At 34.4% G+C, this 22,020-nt stretch overlaps 2 protein-coding genes, 1 long non-coding RNA gene and 1 other non-coding gene across 4 annotated transcripts; 2 read left to right on the top strand and 2 right to left on the bottom strand.

Moving 5' to 3' along the window:
- Positions 1–1,488: 1,488 nt before the first annotated feature.
- On the top strand, positions 1,489–6,943 carry LOC119192267. Its single transcript, XR_005113607.1, has 2 exons — positions 1,489–1,940; positions 6,749–6,943. It is a non-coding gene; the product is annotated as an uncharacterized LOC119192267 (long non-coding RNA).
- A 407-nt stretch (positions 6,944–7,350) lies between these two features.
- On the bottom strand, positions 7,351–8,392 carry LOC119192266. The gene has a single exon (XM_037446094.1). The coding sequence runs from the start codon at positions 8,118–8,120 to the stop codon at positions 7,428–7,430; it is 693 nt and encodes a 230-aa protein (XP_037301991.1). The 5' UTR covers positions 8,121–8,392; the 3' UTR covers positions 7,351–7,427.
- Positions 8,393–10,293: 1,901 nt separating this feature from the next.
- LOC115453186 (putative glutathione-specific gamma-glutamylcyclotransferase 2) lies at positions 10,294–13,081 on the top strand. The gene is made up of 3 exons (XM_030181860.2): positions 10,294–10,621; positions 11,487–11,712; positions 12,395–13,081. Exons 1-3 carry the CDS (start codon positions 10,487–10,489, stop codon positions 12,580–12,582), a joined length of 549 nt encoding a protein of 182 aa, XP_030037720.1. The 5' UTR covers positions 10,294–10,486; the 3' UTR covers positions 12,583–13,081.
- Positions 13,082–19,270: 6,189 nt separating this feature from the next.
- On the bottom strand, positions 19,271–21,660 carry LOC115453185. The gene has a single exon (XR_005113606.1). It is a non-coding gene; the product is annotated as an uncharacterized LOC115453185 (transcript).
- Positions 21,661–22,020: the final 360 nt, after the last annotated feature.

Below are 22,020 nucleotides of genomic sequence, written 5' to 3'. Positions count from 1 at the left end.
TTATACCACTCTGTCTTCGTATAATGGAAAACGGATCTGAGCTCTCCAAAACTGTGGCTACATTCATCCTCCAAAGATTTTGCTAGATGACAGTGGCTTGTGTTATATTTGCCAGACATATGACCGATTTTCCCATGTTGCCATGATTTTGGGTAAAAAGCTGTCCCCGCAGGATCCATCTGCTCGGCTCTTGAAACATGTTGTCAGGATGCTATTTGGCGTTTGTCGGATAACCCAGGGCCAGAGAAGCACTCGGCAATGTCTCCGGACCAGTTGCGCGGATGCAACATCACTTCCCCTGCCTGCAAGAGGACAATTCCACTGCACTGGTTGGCCCAACTCATCAAGAACTTGGAAGCCCAGCCCCACCAGCTAGTCAGCAGCACAGAATAACATGTGAGCAAATTTTGAAGCCACAAGCCCATTGCAAATAATATACTGATAGCCGAGTGGAAAGTGCAAAATAATTCTCAGATATTAAGCTATTGCCTAGATAATGAAATATTTGATTTGAAATGTTATAAATTAACATCAATTAATAGCAATAAATTGTTAATGTAAATTGTTAATATTTTCTAGATGAAATTGATATTAATGTGCACATATTTGCATAATGTTATACTATTAAATATATTGTAGTGGGTTTGTGAGCCACTTTTTAATAAGAACAGAGTTATCTTTCAAATATATTCATATTTTTTTACGAATAAGACAGTTTGTCTTCTTTAACATATCTTAATTATATGACATTACAATATCAGGAACATGTAGTGATGAATTTATTTTGTCTTATATGGTATAATATGTCTCCATTTGTCATGGTCATTTTATTTTTTAGGTACAATGCTGAGAAGTGCTAAATTTAGTATGCAGTTGTAGTCGACTGAACTAGGAATAAACTTTTTTCATGGTTTTAAAAAAGTGGTTTTATTTAATCCTGGTAGTATTTCGACACGTAAATATAATTATGCTGTATATGGTCCACAGTAGATATGGTTTTATATTGATACAATATTATGTGTACATGTTAAGTTTACTGAAGCATGTAATAAATTATATGAAAATTTTAAGTTTTATTTTGTTTTCAATTACTTTCTGGACTAAGAACTTTTAAATATATATTTTTTTATATGCCCTTACTGCTTCAAACTAATCTACTTAAAACCGGCAGTCAACTGATATTCATCATAACTAAATATAAAAACGTGCGAATTTCGCTACTACGCGCGCATTCGAATTTGTGAATTTGACGCCTCGGATGCGCTGAGACTCTGCGCTCGTATGAATTTACCCCTATTTTAGTTTATATTTATATATATAATATACACAGCCCTATATTATATACTGTCTCACTGTTGGGCACGGGCCTCTGCTACTAAGAGGGATTAAGCCTTAGTCCACTACGCCTAATACGGATTCATACTCTTCATGACCTCGAACTTCCCAGGTATGCAGGTTTCCTCACGATATTTTCCTTCACCGTTTTTTTCTATTTTAATGGCTACAAGCACTGGGTTGCTGTGCTACGCCAATGACAACAAAGTTAAGGAAACGATTTTTATACATATACAAACGTTACAAAGAGTATAAAGAATTTAGAATACAAGTCAGTTAAGCTGAAAAAATACAAATAAAAATTATTGTAAAGACTCTTTGATTGTAAAGTATATAATAAATGTGAAAGTAACTACTTGATACTTGAAATGAAATTATAGTTTTATGTCATTTTCTACAATGAAAGAAGATATAGCTTTGTAAATATCAATATTAAATACGAGTAAATTAGAAATACAAGTGGGAAGAGGAATATTATGGGATATGAGACGATTTATGAATGAAGAACGATCATAACGTGGACAAGAGAAGAAAATGTGATTAAGGTCTCCGACCTCCTCACCACATTCACAAGCACTACTGCCAATAATATGAAGCCTGGCAAGGTGAGCTGGCGAGCATACATGTCCCAAGCGCATTCTTATAATACAACTAGTAGATCGCTTACCAAGCTTCAATTTGCAAAACCACGGCTTATTAGGTATGCTTAGTTGAACATTTGCATAAAATTTTCCTTTCAACTGTCTGGTTTCTTCCCAATACTTGTCCCAAGATTCTCTCAGAGAAGTTGAGGGAAGCGTAGCCAGATCGCTACAGTAATTTATGTATGGATATACATCCCCATCCATAGTCGCTTCGTTAGCTAAACGGTCAGCTTTTATATTCCCACTTATACCTGAGTGACCAGGTATCCAAGCTAAAACTACAATTAAACCTTTAGAAAGGCATTCATATAGCATTTCTCTTATAGAAATAATTATACTAGATGAAGGCTTAGTTTTGAATGGGAATTTTTCAATGGCCTGAAGGGCGCTGTACGCATCCGAAAAATTACTGTTTTCCTAAGTTTCAGGAGAAGAATGTATTCTAATGCCTTATAAATTCCATAGCATTCTCCAGTAAATACAGAGCTTTCTGGTGGAAGTTTTATTTTCTGAATAACATTGTAACGAGGATGGTAAACCCCTACACCACAAAAATCTGAGGAAGAATGTTTGGATGCATCGGTGAATATTAGATGGAAATTAGGCCATTTTGTATCTACTATTTCGTTAAATTGAGCATTTGGATTAGGATAGTCTTTTCAATACCCAATGAGTAACAGATTTCGGGTTTAAGTAAAAGGGATTGAAAGCCATACATATAAAGAGGAAGAGATATAGAACGATATGTTGGAGCTTGAAGGTTAGAGAATTTACGAAAACTAACAACCAAAGGAGGAGTTGACTTATTACGCCAAAAGGAGAAGTTATAATATATTCAGAAAGAGTTTGGAGTTTTTGAAAGAGAGCATGACCAGAAAATTGAAAAGCTCTAAACAAAAATTTGTCACTTAAAACTGTCGTCTCAACTTAAGAGGAGGCTCTACACACTCGACTTGAAGGGCATTTATTGGACTCGATTTCATTGAACCCGAAATTATTCTTAGAGCCTTATTTTGAATCGAGTCAAGTCTTTTGAAAGCTGATAAATTACCCGGCTCTAAGATAAATGTCCCATAATCCAACTGGCTTCTAATCAGTGCATTATAAATAAGTTTTAATGAATATGGGTGAGCACCCCACCATACACCCGAAAGACATCTAAGGATATTAAGATTTCGTTCACATTTAATAACTACATAATCACAATGCGAAGAACCTGTGAGTTTGGAATCCAATATGAGACCAAGAAATTTCACTTCTTTTTAGAGGAATGGAACAGTTATTGTATTTTATATCAACGTTAGATGTTATATTTTTCCGACTAAATAACACTGTAGAGCTTTTAGAAGGTGAAAGCTCCAGTCCATTTGAAGTCATCCAAGACTCTAAGGAGGTCATTGCCAATGACATGGTAGAGCACAAGTCAGTATGGAATTTACCAGATGTATAAAGGAGAAGATCATCAGCATATTGTAGAATTTTAACTGATCCATTTAATGATGATTCCAGATCATATGTATAAATATTGTATAATAAGGGACTTAAAACAGATCCCTGGGGTAGGCCTTTTGATACTGTTCTTAAAAATTTGGTAGCATCATCAGAATCAACAGAAATATATCTTATTGTTATTAAATTAGAAATAAAGTTAGACAGCATGTCAGGAATTTTAAGATCACACATTTTTTTCGTTAGAACCGATGGAACCACGTTATCATATGCTGACTTAATATCTAAAAATACTGCAATTAATGAGTCATTTTGAGAAAATGCCAAACGGATATCAGACACAAAAATACTGATACTGTCTAAAGTACTTTTCCCTTTACGGAATCCGTATTGGCTATCAGATAGCAAACGGTTGCTTTCGATATACCACTCCAATCGGTTTTTTACAAGATGTTCAGCAAGCTTCAACAATACTGTTGATAGAGCTATAGGGCGATATGATGAGCTTTGGGAGGAATCATGCCCTGGCTTTAAAATAGGTAACACAATTTGGGATCTCCAAGAGTCAGGTATGTTACCAGTAATCATTACAGAATTAACTATATTTAAATAATAAAGAAGGACATTATCATTAAGGTTGCAAAAAAATGAATAGGGAATTCCGTCTTCACCTGGAGACGAATCTTTTACGCTGCTTAGGATTCCTTTAAGCTCTGATAGCGAAAACATGGAGTTTAAGTTATGTTTGTCATGTATTCTTGGGGTACTGTAAAGTGGAAAATTTTCTGGAACAGAAGGGGAGCCAGTTTATCCAAAAAGATTTCCGTTAAAGAAGAAGAAAGGGTAGAAAATGATCTTTCCTTAAAAGCTGATCTAAACTTTCTAATATTACTCCAAACAATTGATGGACAGGTATCAGGGGAAATAGATGTACAAAATAATTTCCAGCTTTCGATTTTCTTCTTTTGAAATAAATTTTTTGTCTGTTTAGAAACTAGGACATAGTTATCAAAATTTTCAGTTGTCATATTTTTACAATAAGCCCTTTCACTTTCTTTTCTATTTTTGGCAGCTTTTGAACACTCTCGGTCCCACCATGGAGGAGAGGGATTTTGGAAGACCTGTTTTTTTTAATGGGAAAAACTATATCCGCAACTTCAATCATAGCTTTAGCAAGAGCCTCAGAACATATGGCTTCGTCATTACACTCAATATCCGGAAGCTGAGAAATTTTGTCATCTAATAATCGTTTATATACCACCCAGTCTGCATCCTTCAGCATGTATTTTAAGCGAGGCGATCGAGTTATATTAGGTTTATTATTTTGAGGAAACCGAATAACAATAGGAAAGTGGTCACTACCATACGAATGAGAAAGGATTTCCCAAGTAAGTGAAGTTGCTAAATTTGGTGTACTAATTGATAAATCAATGGCGCTAAGACCTTCGTTAGGATTAGTTCGACGAGTAGGAGCGCCTGAGTTTAAAACACATAAGTTATAACAATCTATAATATCCATTAGGCCTCTTCCACAATTTTTTGTAGTTGAACAGCCCCAAAACTGATGATGTGAATTAAAATCCCCCAAAATTAAAAAAGGTTTTGGTAATATAGAAATAATATTATCTACTTCTCGAAATATAGAAGGGCATGGGCGAGGAATGTAAATCGAAACGAAGCAAATATTATTAACAGAAGCAGCAACAATAGAAAAATCATTATGGTGAGAAGGTAAATTTAAGGGAGAAAAATGTTGGGAGTTTTTTATGAGTATAGCAACTCCACCATACCCATCTGATCTATCTTCTCGAATGCATGAATAACCAGGAATTCGAAAACAAAATCCCGGTCTAAGCCATGTCTCACTTAAAACTACTAAACTAGGGCTATATTTGTTTAATAAATAAATTAAATCTGATTTATTTTGAATTGCACTTCGGCAATTCCATTGTAGGATGTTGTTCAAGTGAGCCATTGTTACTGATTAATTGTGTTATCTTTTTAAATAATGGGGCAACGTAGGACGGTAAAGTGGTTTGTGACAATGATTCAATTAGAAAAATAACTAAATCAATCAAAGGCTGAGACTCTAACGAAGAAGAGTTGAGATCGTCTGCTTTGGAAGGAGAGCACATCCATTGGAATAAGAATGCGAGTTGTAGTCACTCACTAGAGCTTGATGAGCTGCGCGGTCATACCCTTTTCCTGGCTTCAGAGGAGGACGGGGCTTCTGGAAAACAGTTTTCTTATAAGATTTGTTATGTGGTGATTGAGTAAATGGATATTTAAAATCTTCAGTTCCCGCATTAAGAGAAGGTGGTTCAGACAATTTTAAAGTGTCAGCATATGATTTTACTACTGGTGGATGAATTTTAGACGCTTCAGAATATGACACACAATTTTGCGCCATGTATATTTTTATATTAGATTGTCTAGTTGCTTCAGGACAAGACTTGCTAATAGCAAAGTGCTGGCCACCACAAAGACAACAATAACTGTCATCCACCTCACAGCTACAAGATGAGCCATTATGCTCATGACCACATTTATAACACCTAGGCTTTGATCTACAACTAGTTTTAGTATGTCCATATCGACAACAATTAAAACATTGAATAGTTGGGTATATATATAAATCTACTTTAAGTGCATTATAACACATAAATATGCGCGTGGGAAGAACCTGGCCGTCAAAAGTTAACACCACTGTTTGTGAGGGTTTCCATGTCACAGTCCCATCAACAGTACTCTTATAATTAAGGCGTCGAACTTTAATAATTTCTCCACAACCTAAGGGAACTCTTATATTTTCTTTTACCTCACTTAGGGACATATCACATGGGATACCTCTTACAAGTCCCATTCTTGTGATATGAAATGTTGGGATATATGCCTCATAGCCCTTTTCGGTTAATGCAGTATGACTTAAAAATGTGTTAGCCGATGTACAATTGGAAAATGCCATGGATATTTTATTGCGTCCAATACGCTTTACACTGCCTAGGACAATATTGTCTATTTGATATTTGTGTAAAAGCGACCAAAGCATATTGGATGAAAACTAACATCTTTATTTGTGTCTTCAGAAGATTTTACAATATGAACTACAAAGGGTGCTGCATCTGAATTGGAATATTGCTTTCTTTTAACCTCACCTAAAGAGTCAGAAACGATTGGAAGCGAAGAAGGAACAACTGGGGTTGACTGCACTTGTGAATATGGAGATGGATCACCAGAGTTCTTCTCATCACTGTCCACACAACAACAACCATGTTTGCCAGATTCAATTGCCATTGGGTTATTTCGTTTTTTTGTTACAGATTTTACAAATTCTATGCAGACGTGCCCGTTTTCTTTTATTTACATTGGATGTTGAACAATCAGTATCCATACTAGAGGCAGTATCTACAGTTATGAACTGTGAAGGTTCAGGAACAACACCCCCAGGGTCTGGGGGCTCCTTCATCCTGCTCATAATATATTAAATTTTATTAAAAAAAAAAAACTTACCAATAGTAGTGTTTCTATTTATACACAGTAAAATGAAAAGAAATAAGTAAATATATATATACAATATACAACTTAACTGACTAATTTTATATACAAATATTTTTTTTTCCTTTAAGCCAAAATAAAACACCCGCCAAGTTCGAACGTTTCCCGCGCTTTTCTAAAGAGAATTCTCCATTAGATTTATCAGCAGTCCTCCTTCACCGTTAAAGCAAGCGATGATAATTCACAAAGAATAAACACATATTTTTTTTAAAAACGTCCGAAGTGTGTGCCATTAAGTTTTGAACCAGCGGACATTCGTCCTGGCAGTCCGTTCCACAACCAACTAAGTTATCGCCGCTTATTTACTTACATTTCTTTAAAAATGCTGTGAATTAATTAGCTAAAAAAATCATGAGCTATTCAGGAAATTATACACTTGATGAGATTTTTATTATTATTAAAATAATGAGCAACTATTGTGGTTTTTGCAAGAGTACTAATTTATTAAAAATCTGGACCTCTCGTCGGGTATTGTGATAATGCCCATCGCTTGCCACCCATGTAATAATGGCTTAGATTTGTCGGCCGGTTTATAGTGTTTGACAATTCTCTTCTCACATTAGGAGACTCCTGCATGATTGACCATGGTTTTATGTCTCTGACGGTCGGCACTGTATTCCTGCTCGTCTTCGGAACTCTAGTTTCATTACAATATGCATCGTAGAATTGAGTGCCACAGTTAACAGTCTCTATGCATCGCGCGCAAGCTTTATCCGTAAATGCATAATTCTTCCAACCAAGGGTCTGTATTTGTTTGACGTTTGCTTTAGTTGTTCGTTTTTGCGGAATCTTGCAGCTGCAGCGAGTTTCTCGTCTGCGTACTAGTGTCACGCAGTTATTGTCGCACCTCAAGGGCCCTGTTATATACGTGTTTGATCCCACGTCAACGTATTTTTTTCTTAAAACAGTGTCTTTTGAATGTATTGTTTTAACATTTCTTCTAGTCCCTGATTCATATGGTAATAATTTGTTTATAACTTTCCTTTTCTCGATGACGACAGATCTAGTAGTTTTCGGTTCTTGTTTAGCTGAATTATAGAAATACTTATTTGAATTTACTGCGGAAGTGTTCGTGCGAGATGGATTCAAAGCTGGTTCAACTATCTCGTCGCATAGTTTTTGTGCTATGCGAGACATTGGCGCTCTGTGAACAAGATTAAACAATCCTAGAAATATTGAATAGTCAGTTTAGTGGATTTCATGGCAATAACCGATATCGACACATTTTCTTCCGTTTGCTGCTTCAGTCGCTGTTATTCTATTTATAATTATTTTCCATATTCGTCTAATTTATATCGAAAGTAAATATAAATTTCATACTATGGTTGCCATTACTGACAATTTCAAACATAGCAACCGGAAATAGTCAATTTTCGTTGTCGGGGTTGTAGACTTTCCATATATATTATAATTCTCTTTGCTTTTGACTATCCGTTATTTAAACAGGACGGAAGGCAAAGAGAATTATAATATATATGGAAACGGAAGGCAATTGTTACCTACTCTTTGATATAAGTATATCCCTAATCTTTGGTCCCTAACCTATTGAGGAACGTAGTTCCATAGCTCAGACCAATACTTATTATTGTTCTGAGGTCCATAGCCTATATTTGGTATAGTAGGCAGATCCATACGATCCATAACTCGTCCTGTAAATGCATCCTGGTGTCAACACTCAACTAATGTTGAGTAGGACATACAAGAGGCGGTACATTTGTCCGGGACATGACGTCAAAATGTAAGAGTGGCTCAAAATTATATATTGTACTACTTCAAATTTTATGACGCGGCAGTCGCGTTACTTATTCTCCGTCTCTGGTAAACTGTAGGACGAGGACAGTGAGGTAGAGAACCGCATGCTACAAATTACAGCAGGACGTTATTTTACAATGGACATTACATTACTGCGTTTCGAGTCGCGAGCGAGAGGGAAATATTTTGAGGGTTAACATTACAAAATACTGTAAGATACGCATTGAAGCGCCGAGCCTCACTACGCCTCGCCTCATTTGAAGTAAGACGTTGTACCGGCTCAATACTAAAAAGAGGCTACTCTTACAAACTCTTTTTTATGTCATGTCCTACCCAACTCTACACTCAACAGCTTTATGTTGCCAACCCTACCACCTATAGCATAGCGAAACCTCGCGGCTCGCCACCCTTCCGCCACCTGTGTTTAAAACCATTGCTAACCTAGATTGATAAAAAGAACTTATTGGAGAAATTATAGAAAAAAATACTTGTTATTTTTTAAATATTGCCTGAGGTTACTGCCGTTCATCCCGCAACCGCGCAATGTATGTAGGGTGAAACCTGACACTATATTAAGCTCCATTAATCACCTCTTTTGACAGGCAGGGGATCTTCCGTGGCAGAAATAGCAAACGGCCAATTCTAGAGAGATGCCTTCTTGTTATAAATAATCGCAGCAAGCAGCCGTCTTAAGACACATACTTACTACCCCTTTTTACCTCAAAGGGTATTGCAGAAGTCCAACTGGGGCTCCTAGTATTCGGCAAGTGTGTTCCGACTTCCGTCTCATGATTTGGTGTGAGTCAGCTTATCGCCCTATCGGGTATTAATTTCAGCCTCTTGGCGAATATTGAACAGTAAAACCCAATATTACTTTGAGCGACCTAGGATTCGAACCCGAGAGAGCGATAGTCGTACCGCCCGTGTAATAAGTACTTATCTACAACTACGCCATCGATGGCTACTAAGTGTATTAATATTGGTTATAGTATATCCTCTTTGCATGATTAGCATTACATAGGGCTAACTTTAGACGAACATTTTTCGTTATTAAGTACTTTTGCAATTTGCAGGTTTCCTAACGAATACTATCCACCTGTCAGTGTCACTAGGGACTTGTAAGGATTCCAAGAATTATAAGTAAGATTCGCTGAATTCGATTATTCACATTAATTGTATATTTAATACTTCCTTATGTATATAATTAATTAGAAAACTAGTTATACATTAATATTTCCAATAGTATGAAAAATACTTATTACCACAAAAAAAATTGCATAGACTATGCGAAATCGTGACTTTTAGATGCATTAAAAAATTGACACTTATATTCTATTTCTAGAATCCAAAAGTCGCAGCAAAGAGATAGTTGATTAATCTAATCAATCATAATTCAGTTTATGTTAATATATATAAAGCAAGCAATTAGGCATCTCATATTTTCAATGTATAAATTGAATTAATCGAATCATCTCAAAGGTGAAAAGAATCGATTCGAATGATTCAAAATTCAAAGTCGTGCACCACTAAAATCAAAAATGACATTTAAAGGGTGACAGTTGAGGTGACTTGGTGAAAATGGTTTGAGATATTTAGTTTTTGATAAAAATTGCAATTTTAGACAGTAAAATTATGGTTTATTTGTAAAGCCATGTATATAGTGTTTGAAAATGAAAAATCAATTATAGTCCGCTTGTTAATATTATTTAGTAAAATTTTATTTTAAATTCTGAACCTAACCCGACTCCAATATGTGGGTTTTCGGCTACGGTTCTTTAGTGTGGAAAGCGGATTTTAAATATGAATTGAAGTTAGTGGGCTACATAAAAGGTTATCTTCGTAGATTTTATCAACACAGCATTGACCACAGAGGATTGCCTCACAAGGTGAGTGTAAGACATAAAAAAGCCTAACCAGCTCTATAAAAACGTTAAGAAAGACTCCTAAGTATTTCAGAGAAGTAATAAAAAAACAATAACAAAATTCATACTTCAACATAAATTACCTATTTTTCCTTTACTTATTACCTCTTTGTAGTGATGGCAATGCTATTTCGAATTAATTTCATTAGCATGCTAACTTTTATCTCTTAGCATGTTAATGCTAATTGCTAATATGAGGCATGAATTAAAATTGTGTGAATTATAATTTGCGAATTATATTTTGCAAATTCAAATGCATAAGAATTAACAATTTGCACACAACAATCAACGGAGAAAGTTTAAGCTCAATTTTTTTTATTTAACTACAATTTACCTTCTATACATTTCATTAAAATATAGGATATTAATTTACATGTTATAGAATATAGAATAAGTATTATAAGTACCTGCAGAATGTGCAAGTTTTTCATAAAATTACTTTTAATTCACTATTCAGGCATAATCAGCAAGATATTATTGTGTGCAGTATTACCCAGCCTAATATTTTGTAATTGTCCAATAATATTAACAATTCAATGAGTTACTCCATGCAACGCATCTCTCACACTTTTTTCTCGCTCACTCCTCCACTCAAAACAGGCAGCGTTAGCATTAGCATTTAGAATGGAATTCAACATTATCCCTACAGACGCTAACGAGAGCGCGCATGCATGCGCTGCTATTGCGAAACGCGCTGACGCACAAATTAATTAGTACTTCAAAAAATCTAGGAACTGTATTTAATTTGTGATATGCTAAATGTGTTTTAGCATGCTAACAATTAATGCTAATGCTAATTAGTCCAACACTACCCCTTTGCAAATTTCAGCCTGGACGAGTAGTAACATTAATACCTAGTGAAGATTCCAGCACAGTATGGGGTGTAGCTTATAAAATAAGGACTGAAGATATAGAACAAGTAACAAAACATCTAGACTTCCGAGAGAAGAATGGATATTCAAAACAAACTGTAACATTCTACCCTAAAGATACAAAGCATGAGCCCTTTGACTTGACACTCTATGTGGCTACAGAGGAAAATGATTCTTATGCTGGTAAGATTTATAATTCAGTATTTGGGCAACAAACAACTAATAAATTGGTGGTTTGAATGATAACCATAATTTATAAATTGCTTTTGGAGGCAACCCCATATTGCACAATATTTACAATTGTATTTTAATCAATTTTCGCTTTTGCCTTTCCTCTTCATATCTCCATCCCTTGTAAATGCTAGCCTTTGATGATTATTTAAAAAATATAGTACTACTAGTTATTGCTCAGGGCTTGCCTCCCATTAACAGTTTTAGCAGTCATACATATGTAGAACTGTTTCTATGACACCATAATCTACTTAAAAATCATCAATAATTCAAATATTTCCCAAGGGAGAATATTACCAGGATAAAACTAGTCCATAAGTTACTTCCTGTCATAGTCTATGTGTTTGTCAAACTTCGTCTAAATCCATTCAGCTATTTCTGCATTTTCTTCTAACAAACATCCAGATATATTTGCAAACAGAATTTATAATATTAGTACCTAAGAAGTGTGATTTCTAAGATATAATTCTTTTTTTTTATTTCTACCATTACAACGGAGCCAAAAGAATTGAGGGGTCTAGATCTCAATCACAAATAACTTTGCTATATACCATGCCAGCTTAGAGTAAAGAGTAGACTGCTGGAGGCCAAAAATATTTTTTCATTTACTTTAGTACAACTTTTCTAATTCCAGGTCCAGCCACAATAGAAGACATAGCAATGCAAGTGATCAGCTGTACTGGCCCCAGTGGTTCTAACAAGGAGTATGTTTACAAACTAGCAGAGGCTATGCGGCAGTTAGTACCTAATATACAGGACGAACATCTGTTTGCGCTGGAATCGGCTGTTAAAGTTCTGGATCCTGATTTGAAGAAGAGTTGAAGTGAGAAATAGATTGCTAATATATGAACGAGATTTCTGTATGGTGATCTGCTTATTGCATTATGCTGCATAATTTAATAAGCATAATGGTGCTTGCTTTACTATTAGTTACTATCTGCTGTTAGTCTTCCTTCTGATATATTCCTTTATAGAATTTGTCTATAATATATATAAAAATGTTTTACTAAACTCACAAAATGATTGTGTATTGCATTAATTTACCTTTGCAAAGATGTCATCTAAGTAAATCATATAATTTAATAGGTTTGCCAATATTGTAGACATATTCTGTTGAAATTGTACTTAAAATCATTCCAATGCATTGTAATTGGCTTCGTCCTATTTCTTATCTGTATATGTATTCCGTAAGCCTAGTAATTATCCTACCTTATGATATGTACTTAATAATTTGGTCTTAAATGGACATTACTCCCAAAAATGATTCTAGAAATTGTCAATTATGATAGAATCTTGATAGCTTATAAAACGAAATTGAAAATAGTATAAACAAAATAGTTCAAGATTTTTACAATACTATATTGTAATGTTAGGATCTGGTGTGATTTTGATTAAAATGATAAGAACTATTGCTTACATCAGTAATACTTCTACAAAGATTTCATACACTAACCAACTGGGGCCTTATTCTCTATCCCGTACGTTATTTTGACAGTGCGTAACAAGCACTTAACACAACGCAACATGTTTAGGACTATAGAAATTTGGCTTACAGAATACCATTCCACGCACATTTCTCGAAGATAACATGACACGGCCGCGTTACGTGTTTACACTATCATACAGAATAAGGGCCCTGGGGCCTTATTCTCTATCCCGCACGTTATTTTAACAGTGCGTAACAAGCACGTAACACATTCATTTAATTTTATCCGTGGTGCTTTATAACTAGCTTATCTAGTTGTAAACGTCCCTATCCTTGAGGTTAAATCGCCTCCTTACATCATGATTTTGTCACCCGCATTGCTCTGGAGGGGGAAGTGGACAATTAATATTTCCAACTCCTCCCTATTTTTTCTATTTGATTAATTTCGTTTGCGGGATAATGACATATTAGTTTTCCCTGAGACTCGCCGAGCTTCACTGCTCGGTGTCACAAAATGCGTGCCACTGCTGATCCTGGCTTACAGGAGTTGTAGTGGTGGGTGTGAGGCAGGAAAGTCTCTACAAGCACGTAACACAACGCATCATGTTTAGGACTATAGAAATTTGACTTATAGAATACCATTCCACGCACATTTCTCGAAGATAACATGACACGGCCGCGTTACGTGTTTACACTATCATACAGAATAAGGGCCCTGGGGCCTTATTCTCTATCCCGCACGTTATTTTAACAGTGCGTAACAAGCACGTAACACAACGCGTCATGTTTAGGACTATAGAAATTTGACTTATAGAATACCATTCCACGCACATTTCTCGGAGATAACATGACACGGCCGCGTTACGCGTTTACACTATCATACAGAATAAGGGCCCTGGTATGACTGTCATTGACCATCTGCCTTGGTTTGTCAAAGGCTCATTTTTATATATTATATTACTGTTAAGATAATATTATTTCACGCAAATATTATTATCTTAACAGTAATATAATAGGAAAAGCATAAAATTATAATATAATATCTCTATTTAATTGTTACAGTTATTGACGGTTCTAAGGAAAGATATTAAAAAAGAGAGCTTTATTCAAAATTTTCATTTTTACCTTTTGGTATGCATTATTTGTCTAAAATTATGTTAATTCATGTTTTAAAACACATATGCAGTTATATCAGATTTTTTTTATTATAAACTTTTGTTGTAATTTTTTTTAAATTTACGATAGACTAGTTGGGAATAGCACAAACTCTCCAGGTGAAGGTTGCTGGTTCAAAACTCAAGGCTCATACTTCAGACTTTTCAAACATACGTGAAGTTTACTTACCTGCACTGCCAGCGTGGTGGATTAAGGCTTGAAATGCTCATTAGTGGAGGAAGCCCGTGCCACCGCGGACAGTATACAGGGTCATTTTGTCATTGCGTTAATAAATAAAACCGCATACTTGTTTTGACTTCTGCCAACATTGTGCCCGAAACCATCCATGAATGACGCATATTTTCACCAAAAATCCCAGTTTTACTTTTCTGTTTATTTTATAATTTTGTTATTTAGTCTGAATGTGGTGTATGCGATATTGTATTTCTGACTGAAAGTGTGGTGTTTGGCATTTCGAAGAATTCTCTTAGAAGTAGTAGTAGTGGCATTAGCTTGTGAAAAATTAAAATAACTTTTTATTGACATTTTTGTTCAGAACTTATATTTTTTTTTATTTTACACCTACAACTCCAGTAACTTATTTTAACATAAATATTTTTAAAATAAGTAGTTGTGGTTATGTTGTGTCATAAGTAACGCAATATCAAAATTACTGCATGTAAGTTAGTATTATTATTTATAGTAAATTCCTTAGTTGAATGATTGTATACAGTTTGAAGACTTGAAAATTACAGTACAACTATATAAACACTCAATGAGGTTCTATTATGTTATTTACATAATAGGGTATTTGACAAATTTTCGTAAAGTACTTAAAAATTTTCTAGAGTCACTAAAAATATGTTTGACAATTTTTTTTTTTATATTCAGAGCCATTTTAATAGCCAAAAGACAGTTTTAATAAATACATTTCGTGTTTCCCGCTGAAACGCTAAGTCACGTGACAAATAAAAGGCGTGACGCCATGATGTAATAGTCTTAATGTAAACAATACGTGAGATTCGTTTATTATTCAAGATTATAAAAAGTAGCACAGCTGATGGTATTATTAACTACATTTCTCCTGGTTATGGTGGCAGGATTAGCGATGTACGTTTGTAAATTATATAATCTTCAATACCAAATTTATTTATTTCTTTACTATGTCAAATACCCATTTAAGCAACAAAACATTATTCCAGATTATGGCTGTATTACTCTTATTTGTAAGTGAGAGCTTCTAGCACCAAAGAAGCATAGCTAATTTTACATTTGATGAAAATATCGAACTAAAAGTTCAAGACAGAATCATATTCTCATCTATTTATGTGTAATGATTTTGTTTAGTGGGATACTTCGACTGCCTACCAAACCTTCAGTCATTGTAACGGTCGAAATTAATAATATCTAGATTGATATCGATAGCAAACCAATAGAAATGTAATATGTAGCAAACGGTCCAACTTTATTCTGATTGGTCTGTTTTGGCGATCGCGATTAAGACTGTGTAATAATTTCGGACGTTAGTGTCTTAAAACAAGCCTTGTTATTATTGATTCCAATTCAGCAAAAGAAAATGAAGCCGCGTTTCTATTACGCAAGTTACGCAGGTATGACGTCACTTGCGTGTAAGTTCAAAACTCTGCATTAATGCATCTTGGATGTTTTGTTCGTTTCCGAGGCTTGAGATATGTGTAACTGACATCTTGCGTGCAGGCTACTTGCATGATGGAAACACGGATTTAATTTTTTTTATACGCGCATGGCAAAAAGACCGCACTGCACCTGATAGTAAGTGGATTGCGGTACAATAGAATGTCGACTGACGAGAAATGATTACCCCTCAGCAGTCGACACAATTATGCCGGCTTGTTGGAACCGGATATAAACAGGTAGATTCCGGAACGCGACATAACTACGTGAACTACCGAGGCGTTTTAACACCCCTTGTGTACGGTGGTCGTTATTCGAGCGGATATAAAATATATATCCAACTGACCAAAACTATTATTTATTAAAACAATTGTATTGCGTATGTTGTATTGTACTGTGTATGCGTCCTCACAACCACTACATAATTAAATGTTTACTTTTGTTATAAATTTTCCTCTACACCGTGGATACTTCTAAATGGGATATGGACTACGGTACACAATATATGAAGTTCACCATTATAGTGTTTCCTTATTTATGTATTATATTTGAGTATATCTATTCAAACTTGTAAGAAATAACCCAGTCTCAATATATTATATTATGTTGTATATTTCGAATTTCAAGTGAATTTGTTGTCTTTGTTAAACACCCAAGTTATTTGTTAATACATTGTTATTGTATATTATTTGTTATTGTTATCAAGTTACTGAACATAGGATACCTATGAATTTTGTACATAATCATTATGATGATTTCTTGTGTTGACGCAAATGTTACATATTGAAATAATCATTTATTTTTGGATTTTATCCCGGTTTATTATATTACTATTTTTTCCCGACGTTTTGTAGACTTTGTACCCTTCATGGCCAGACCCAGTGAAAAACCGCGATTAAATCCGAAAAATAGTTTAATTTTAATAATTATTTTATTTAGTCAATAATTTTATTTACCTCATTATTGTTATTTTAAATAGACATGTTATGTTGATTATTTATTTAGATAAGTAGTAAATTGTTTTTGCATCTATTTCAAAATGTAATCAATAAAATGTAAAATATATTTTGTATAGAATGCTTTTCTATTATATTATAAGACATTCTTTATATCTGTTTTATTATTTTTCAGTGGTAGCTTAGGTAACGAATACACTAATTATTGCTTTACTGGTAATGTACTAGAGGTATAAACCATAAGTAATTTAAATTCTACTTCTATTTACGCCTAGATTTTAACCCTTCTAAGTCATAATATGTATATAGAGTTTACCAAAATATTAATAGATACCTATAGGTGCGTTATTTTATTTTAAATTGTATATAACATTGAAATGTGTTCGGTAATTCATATTTTTTTAAATATCTTGGAATGACAAGACATATTTTTCCTTATATCTCAGCCTTATATATATACCTACCTAACGCAAAATGGCACTGTAATAAAACCGAATTTATGTTTCAAATCCTTTAAGAACTGTCCTCAAGAGCTTACATTTTCTTATTATGGGTAAATATGAGTAGTAATAAATCTCGTTCTTCATTCATAAGGATATTATGTCTGGTATTCTGTCTATATGAGCCTACTTATGTTGCTTCGCCCATACAAGATTGTATGCCTATGTTGTGATACAATTGTATCATAACACTCTGTATAATGACATGGAAATTATGAATGAGATAAATTTGAATACCTACAATATTAATATTAATTGCTCTTCATCGGCGTAGGTAATACTAAATAGTATTGTAGATGCCAGCAGCAGAAAGTATACAAAACTACCTGAACAAATAAATTATAAATACCATCTAAGTCTGTTTACCTGTTCTTATTCACTTTTACTATGTTTTCGTGTTCTTTTACCCGATGAGTAATTAGAAAGTGTTAACTTTCATTTCCATCGAATACTTTAATGAAGCGATCATAATTAACATTCCAGAAAATTAATGACATTTTAACATCGCATTTTAAATATTCTGATTAATCAACGAATGAATGGAACATTTCGTAATTAGGTTTATTAGTTATTTATGACTATGTTTAATCGTCACGATACCCTCAAAGTTATCTTTCAGCAAGATAATATCGAAACGGTACTTGTGTAGGCCACTTAGTATTTATATAATGAGGTGTTGGCGCGCCTTAGTTTATATCTTGTTGTCTGTGATTAATACTTTCTAGAGAAAAACAGCGATAAATCGTTCTTACATAATGCAAAATGTTTGTATTCCACATAAAATTACTAAGTATACCAATGATGTTCACGGGTTGGGTTCTTATTGACTGCATGGTTCATAATTCGATACCCCTGTTGTCATAATTTGTAAAAAAAATCAATGGAAAAATTTATTCATAGCGTCTGTGAGTACATATTATTGGAGAATAGGGTCTGCTTGCACTCTGGAAGATAAGTATTATTATGTACTGATTAAGCACAAGGTTAATATGACAAGTTTGTCGATGCAGGCGATTAAGAAGTTATTATTTTACATATAAAAATAAATGACAAAAAAAATTATGGACTGATTATTTTAATTTTCCTAAAATGCAAATATTCAATTGTGGTAAATAATTGTAACTATTTAGGTATTTATAGAAAACAAATTAATATAAATTTCCACAAAATATTTCTTATTAGCCTCTGAAAATGTCTAAATGTCTTTCGTTATACCTATTCCTAGGTTAGGTTTCCAGTAATATCCATGTTTACCTACCATTATAGATAGGTAAGTACCTAATAGTAAAGGATATTTGGTACTATTAATAATAATGATATAATAAATATAGTACATTTTGCTCAGTCATATTGTTTCGAAATTTAAACTCTGTAGATACATTCTTAAAGTGGGCATTTAAAATGTTTTACTACAGGAAATGTATATTTTTTCTTACATCAAATAAAGTTATCTATCAAATAAATTACCTGACCGAATACAAAAATGATTATTTTGTTGCTGCAACTATAATTTTTTATTTGTCTATGTTGTAATTTATTCTATAAATAAGTTATTACACAATTAAAATATAGCTCTTATTAATATTCAGTATTATTTATTATTTACTTAAAACAAAGACGTACCTAGTATATAATTTCCTACCAATTTCATGTGTGATTATTAGAATAAGTACTTTAGACTCAAATTTATAAATTATCTTATAAATTCTAAGCCATTGATAATTTATTGTGTTAACTGTTTTATTTGTAGGTAAATATTGCCTATATTATATTATTTTGAAGGTAATACTTATATGAATTATTAATTTGAAAAACAAAAATATACATATATTGTAAAATATATTTTAATAAGCAAATTGTTTGGTTTATGATACAACTAAGGTTCAAGTCATATTTACATAATATTCGTTAACAATAAGGAAAACTATTTTAAAAACTTTAGTTATTTACTTACAGGAAACAAGGTATTTAATTAAAGTTAATATTACAAACAAGTTGATAAATTAGACCATTAATTAACTTCCTAGAAACGAGTTAAATTAAAACCGTGTACAGGCCTAATAAGTATTTTTAAACAAAAATACATGCTTAATGTGTTAAGACTGAATAAAAAAATCACTAATCACGAATTTGTATTCCGTGTAGTCTTTAATTCCACGATATTTGTTACCAAGCTTACTAAGAATTTGGCAGATAGGGAGTGTCACATGGCACTAACGTTTTATCAGCTAGCGATAACCCAACCAATGCATTAAGATAAAAAACATAGGAAGACTGGTTTTAATTATTTTCATATAAATAATCTATCATAAAATTAATTCATTTTACATTGGTAAAGAGTGAGCACTCCTTACCTATCGTAGTTATCAAAAGATTACAAACATTGCCGTCATGTATCGTAAGAACCTTGATTTAATCTTTGGCAGACTTGCGACGGTGCACCATTTTCGAGTAACACACATTAATTATTTATCCTTGTTTCTTCCTAATAGTTTATCTAAGAAACTCCTCTTTCTTTTTACTTTTTTCGGCGTTTTCTTGTGATTCTCCAAGTCTTCGCCTTCCGCTGTCATTTTCTCTATTAAATCTGGAATGGTTAAATCTATTATTTCTACGAGAGGTTTTTTCGCCGACTCTCTACTCAGTTGTCTTTGGATTGTGCCAAGTTCTGGAACACGGTCATTTTTCTCATCCAATTCAGGTTGGGAAAGTTTTGAGTCACTTTCATTTTCTTCCTTTTTGGCGGTTTCGTCGCTTAGTAATCCTGGACCGTTTTGGAGAATTTCACTTTGTGGTTTTTCGTCTTCAGCCTTATTTTCGGAATCAACATTTTTATTAGCTTCCCCAGTATTGTTATGTTTCTTTTCAAAACATCATCATCCTCAGGTTTTTCTTCATCCCTCTTTTCGTCACTGCCTATGCTTGAACTCGATTTTGGGACAGAACCTATCACTTTTGGTCTAGTTGGCGGCAGTTTCCAATCGATTGGTTTGCGTTGCGGCGAGTATCTTTTTACCAACTCTTCATATAATTTTTGATGGTCTATTTTTGTATGGGAATGATTGTTCGGTAAAGTATTGTACTTCGTTCTTCATTTTCTTTTTGTCTGAATCAAGGCTTAATATAACTCTCCTTACCGGTGTCGGCGTCAAATACGGTTCGGCAAATGGAAATTTATATAAATTAGGACTTTCGATTTCATATTTCATCGGAGACGTACTATTAGTGGGCATTGAAGAGCGTGTACCTCCTCGCTGAATAGGGCTGCTTCCCGGCTCGTACAGGTTTGATGTCATGAAGTCCCGGCGCATCTTGGACAAGCGCCGGGTCCTCTCGGTCATCGAGTGTCTGTAGTCGACATCGTCGCTCTGGTTAAGTTCCGACGTGAAGTTGTCGGAGTATTTTCGTGGTCGAAAATCGAATTGTCGTTCGTCGGTCCTAGACTCGCGCATGCTGGAGTACCCAGGTGTGTTGCGCTTGAAGTTGCTGGTAGTTTTGCCGTGATTGGAGTGATGATGGGCTCCACCTCCCGGTACGTGGGCACGGGGCTCGTGGGCGACAGCGGCACGTACTCGCGTCCGGCTTGTCAAACACCTCGCGTCGCTGACTGAACTGCTCCACGCCGATCATTTCCCGCGACTTCACGCTCACTGTAGGCGATTTAGCCGCCATTATCGTTCAATTACAAACCGCAACACTCAGTTATTGATACTATTTTCCTGTAAACACTGTAATTCTATTTTTGTACGACACACATTATGACTTCACCGGTAACATCGCGCCTATAAAAGAGTACACGTCTGCACGTTAAATTGGACAATAAAGGTGGTCCGGTCGTCCGTATAAGGCGACCGTTCGCGATATATGACGAGTGATCAATAGAATGGATGCGATAAGATACGGGCGTCGTGTAGCGCGGCACTTTAGCTATTTCTTTATCTTTTCAGCAGTCGAAACAGTTGAGTAAATATAACACTGACTGAACAATCGTGTAGGTACGTAATTAATAGCGTACGGAGTGAAAGCGTGCCGCGTCGGCGGCCGAACGCGCCGCCGCGTCATTATATAATGAAAATATTCAAAACAAACGTCCCGACTCCCAAATGTGTTAGACCTACTTAGCTCTTTGTTGATTATTTTAAAGAAATCGTTTAAATCTATTTTGCACGCTAATGGCTGTGTAAATATTTATTCATGTATGACCTTTATCGGTAATCATTTAGCTATAATTACCGATCGCCAACTGAATACAAACCTAGTTCTCACAAACAACAAGATTATTATTGCAACAAGCGGGCTGACGGCAAGAGTGTACATGAAGATTTTGTGTACCTTACATATGTCGGTAACAGATTTATCCTAATCGATACTATCAGTATTAATACCTAAGCAATAAAGTCGAATATTGCTCGTGCTAATGTATATTTTTCGACTTGAAATCACTCGACAGACCGTTAGAACGAAAATCGTTCAAGTTATCTCTATGCGATGCAACCGGATTCTCGTGCATAATGATAATACCGAACGCAGTTATTTGCATTTATTTGTGTTGAATATGTGGGTTTTATTT

The sequence above is a fragment of the Manduca sexta genome, unplaced genomic scaffold (genome assembly GCF_014839805.1).
Source record: "Manduca sexta isolate Smith_Timp_Sample1 unplaced genomic scaffold, JHU_Msex_v1.0 HiC_scaffold_2546, whole genome shotgun sequence".
Lineage (NCBI taxonomy): Eukaryota > Metazoa > Arthropoda > Insecta > Lepidoptera > Sphingidae > Manduca > Manduca sexta.
This window is presented reverse-complemented; position numbering and strand designations above follow the sequence as displayed.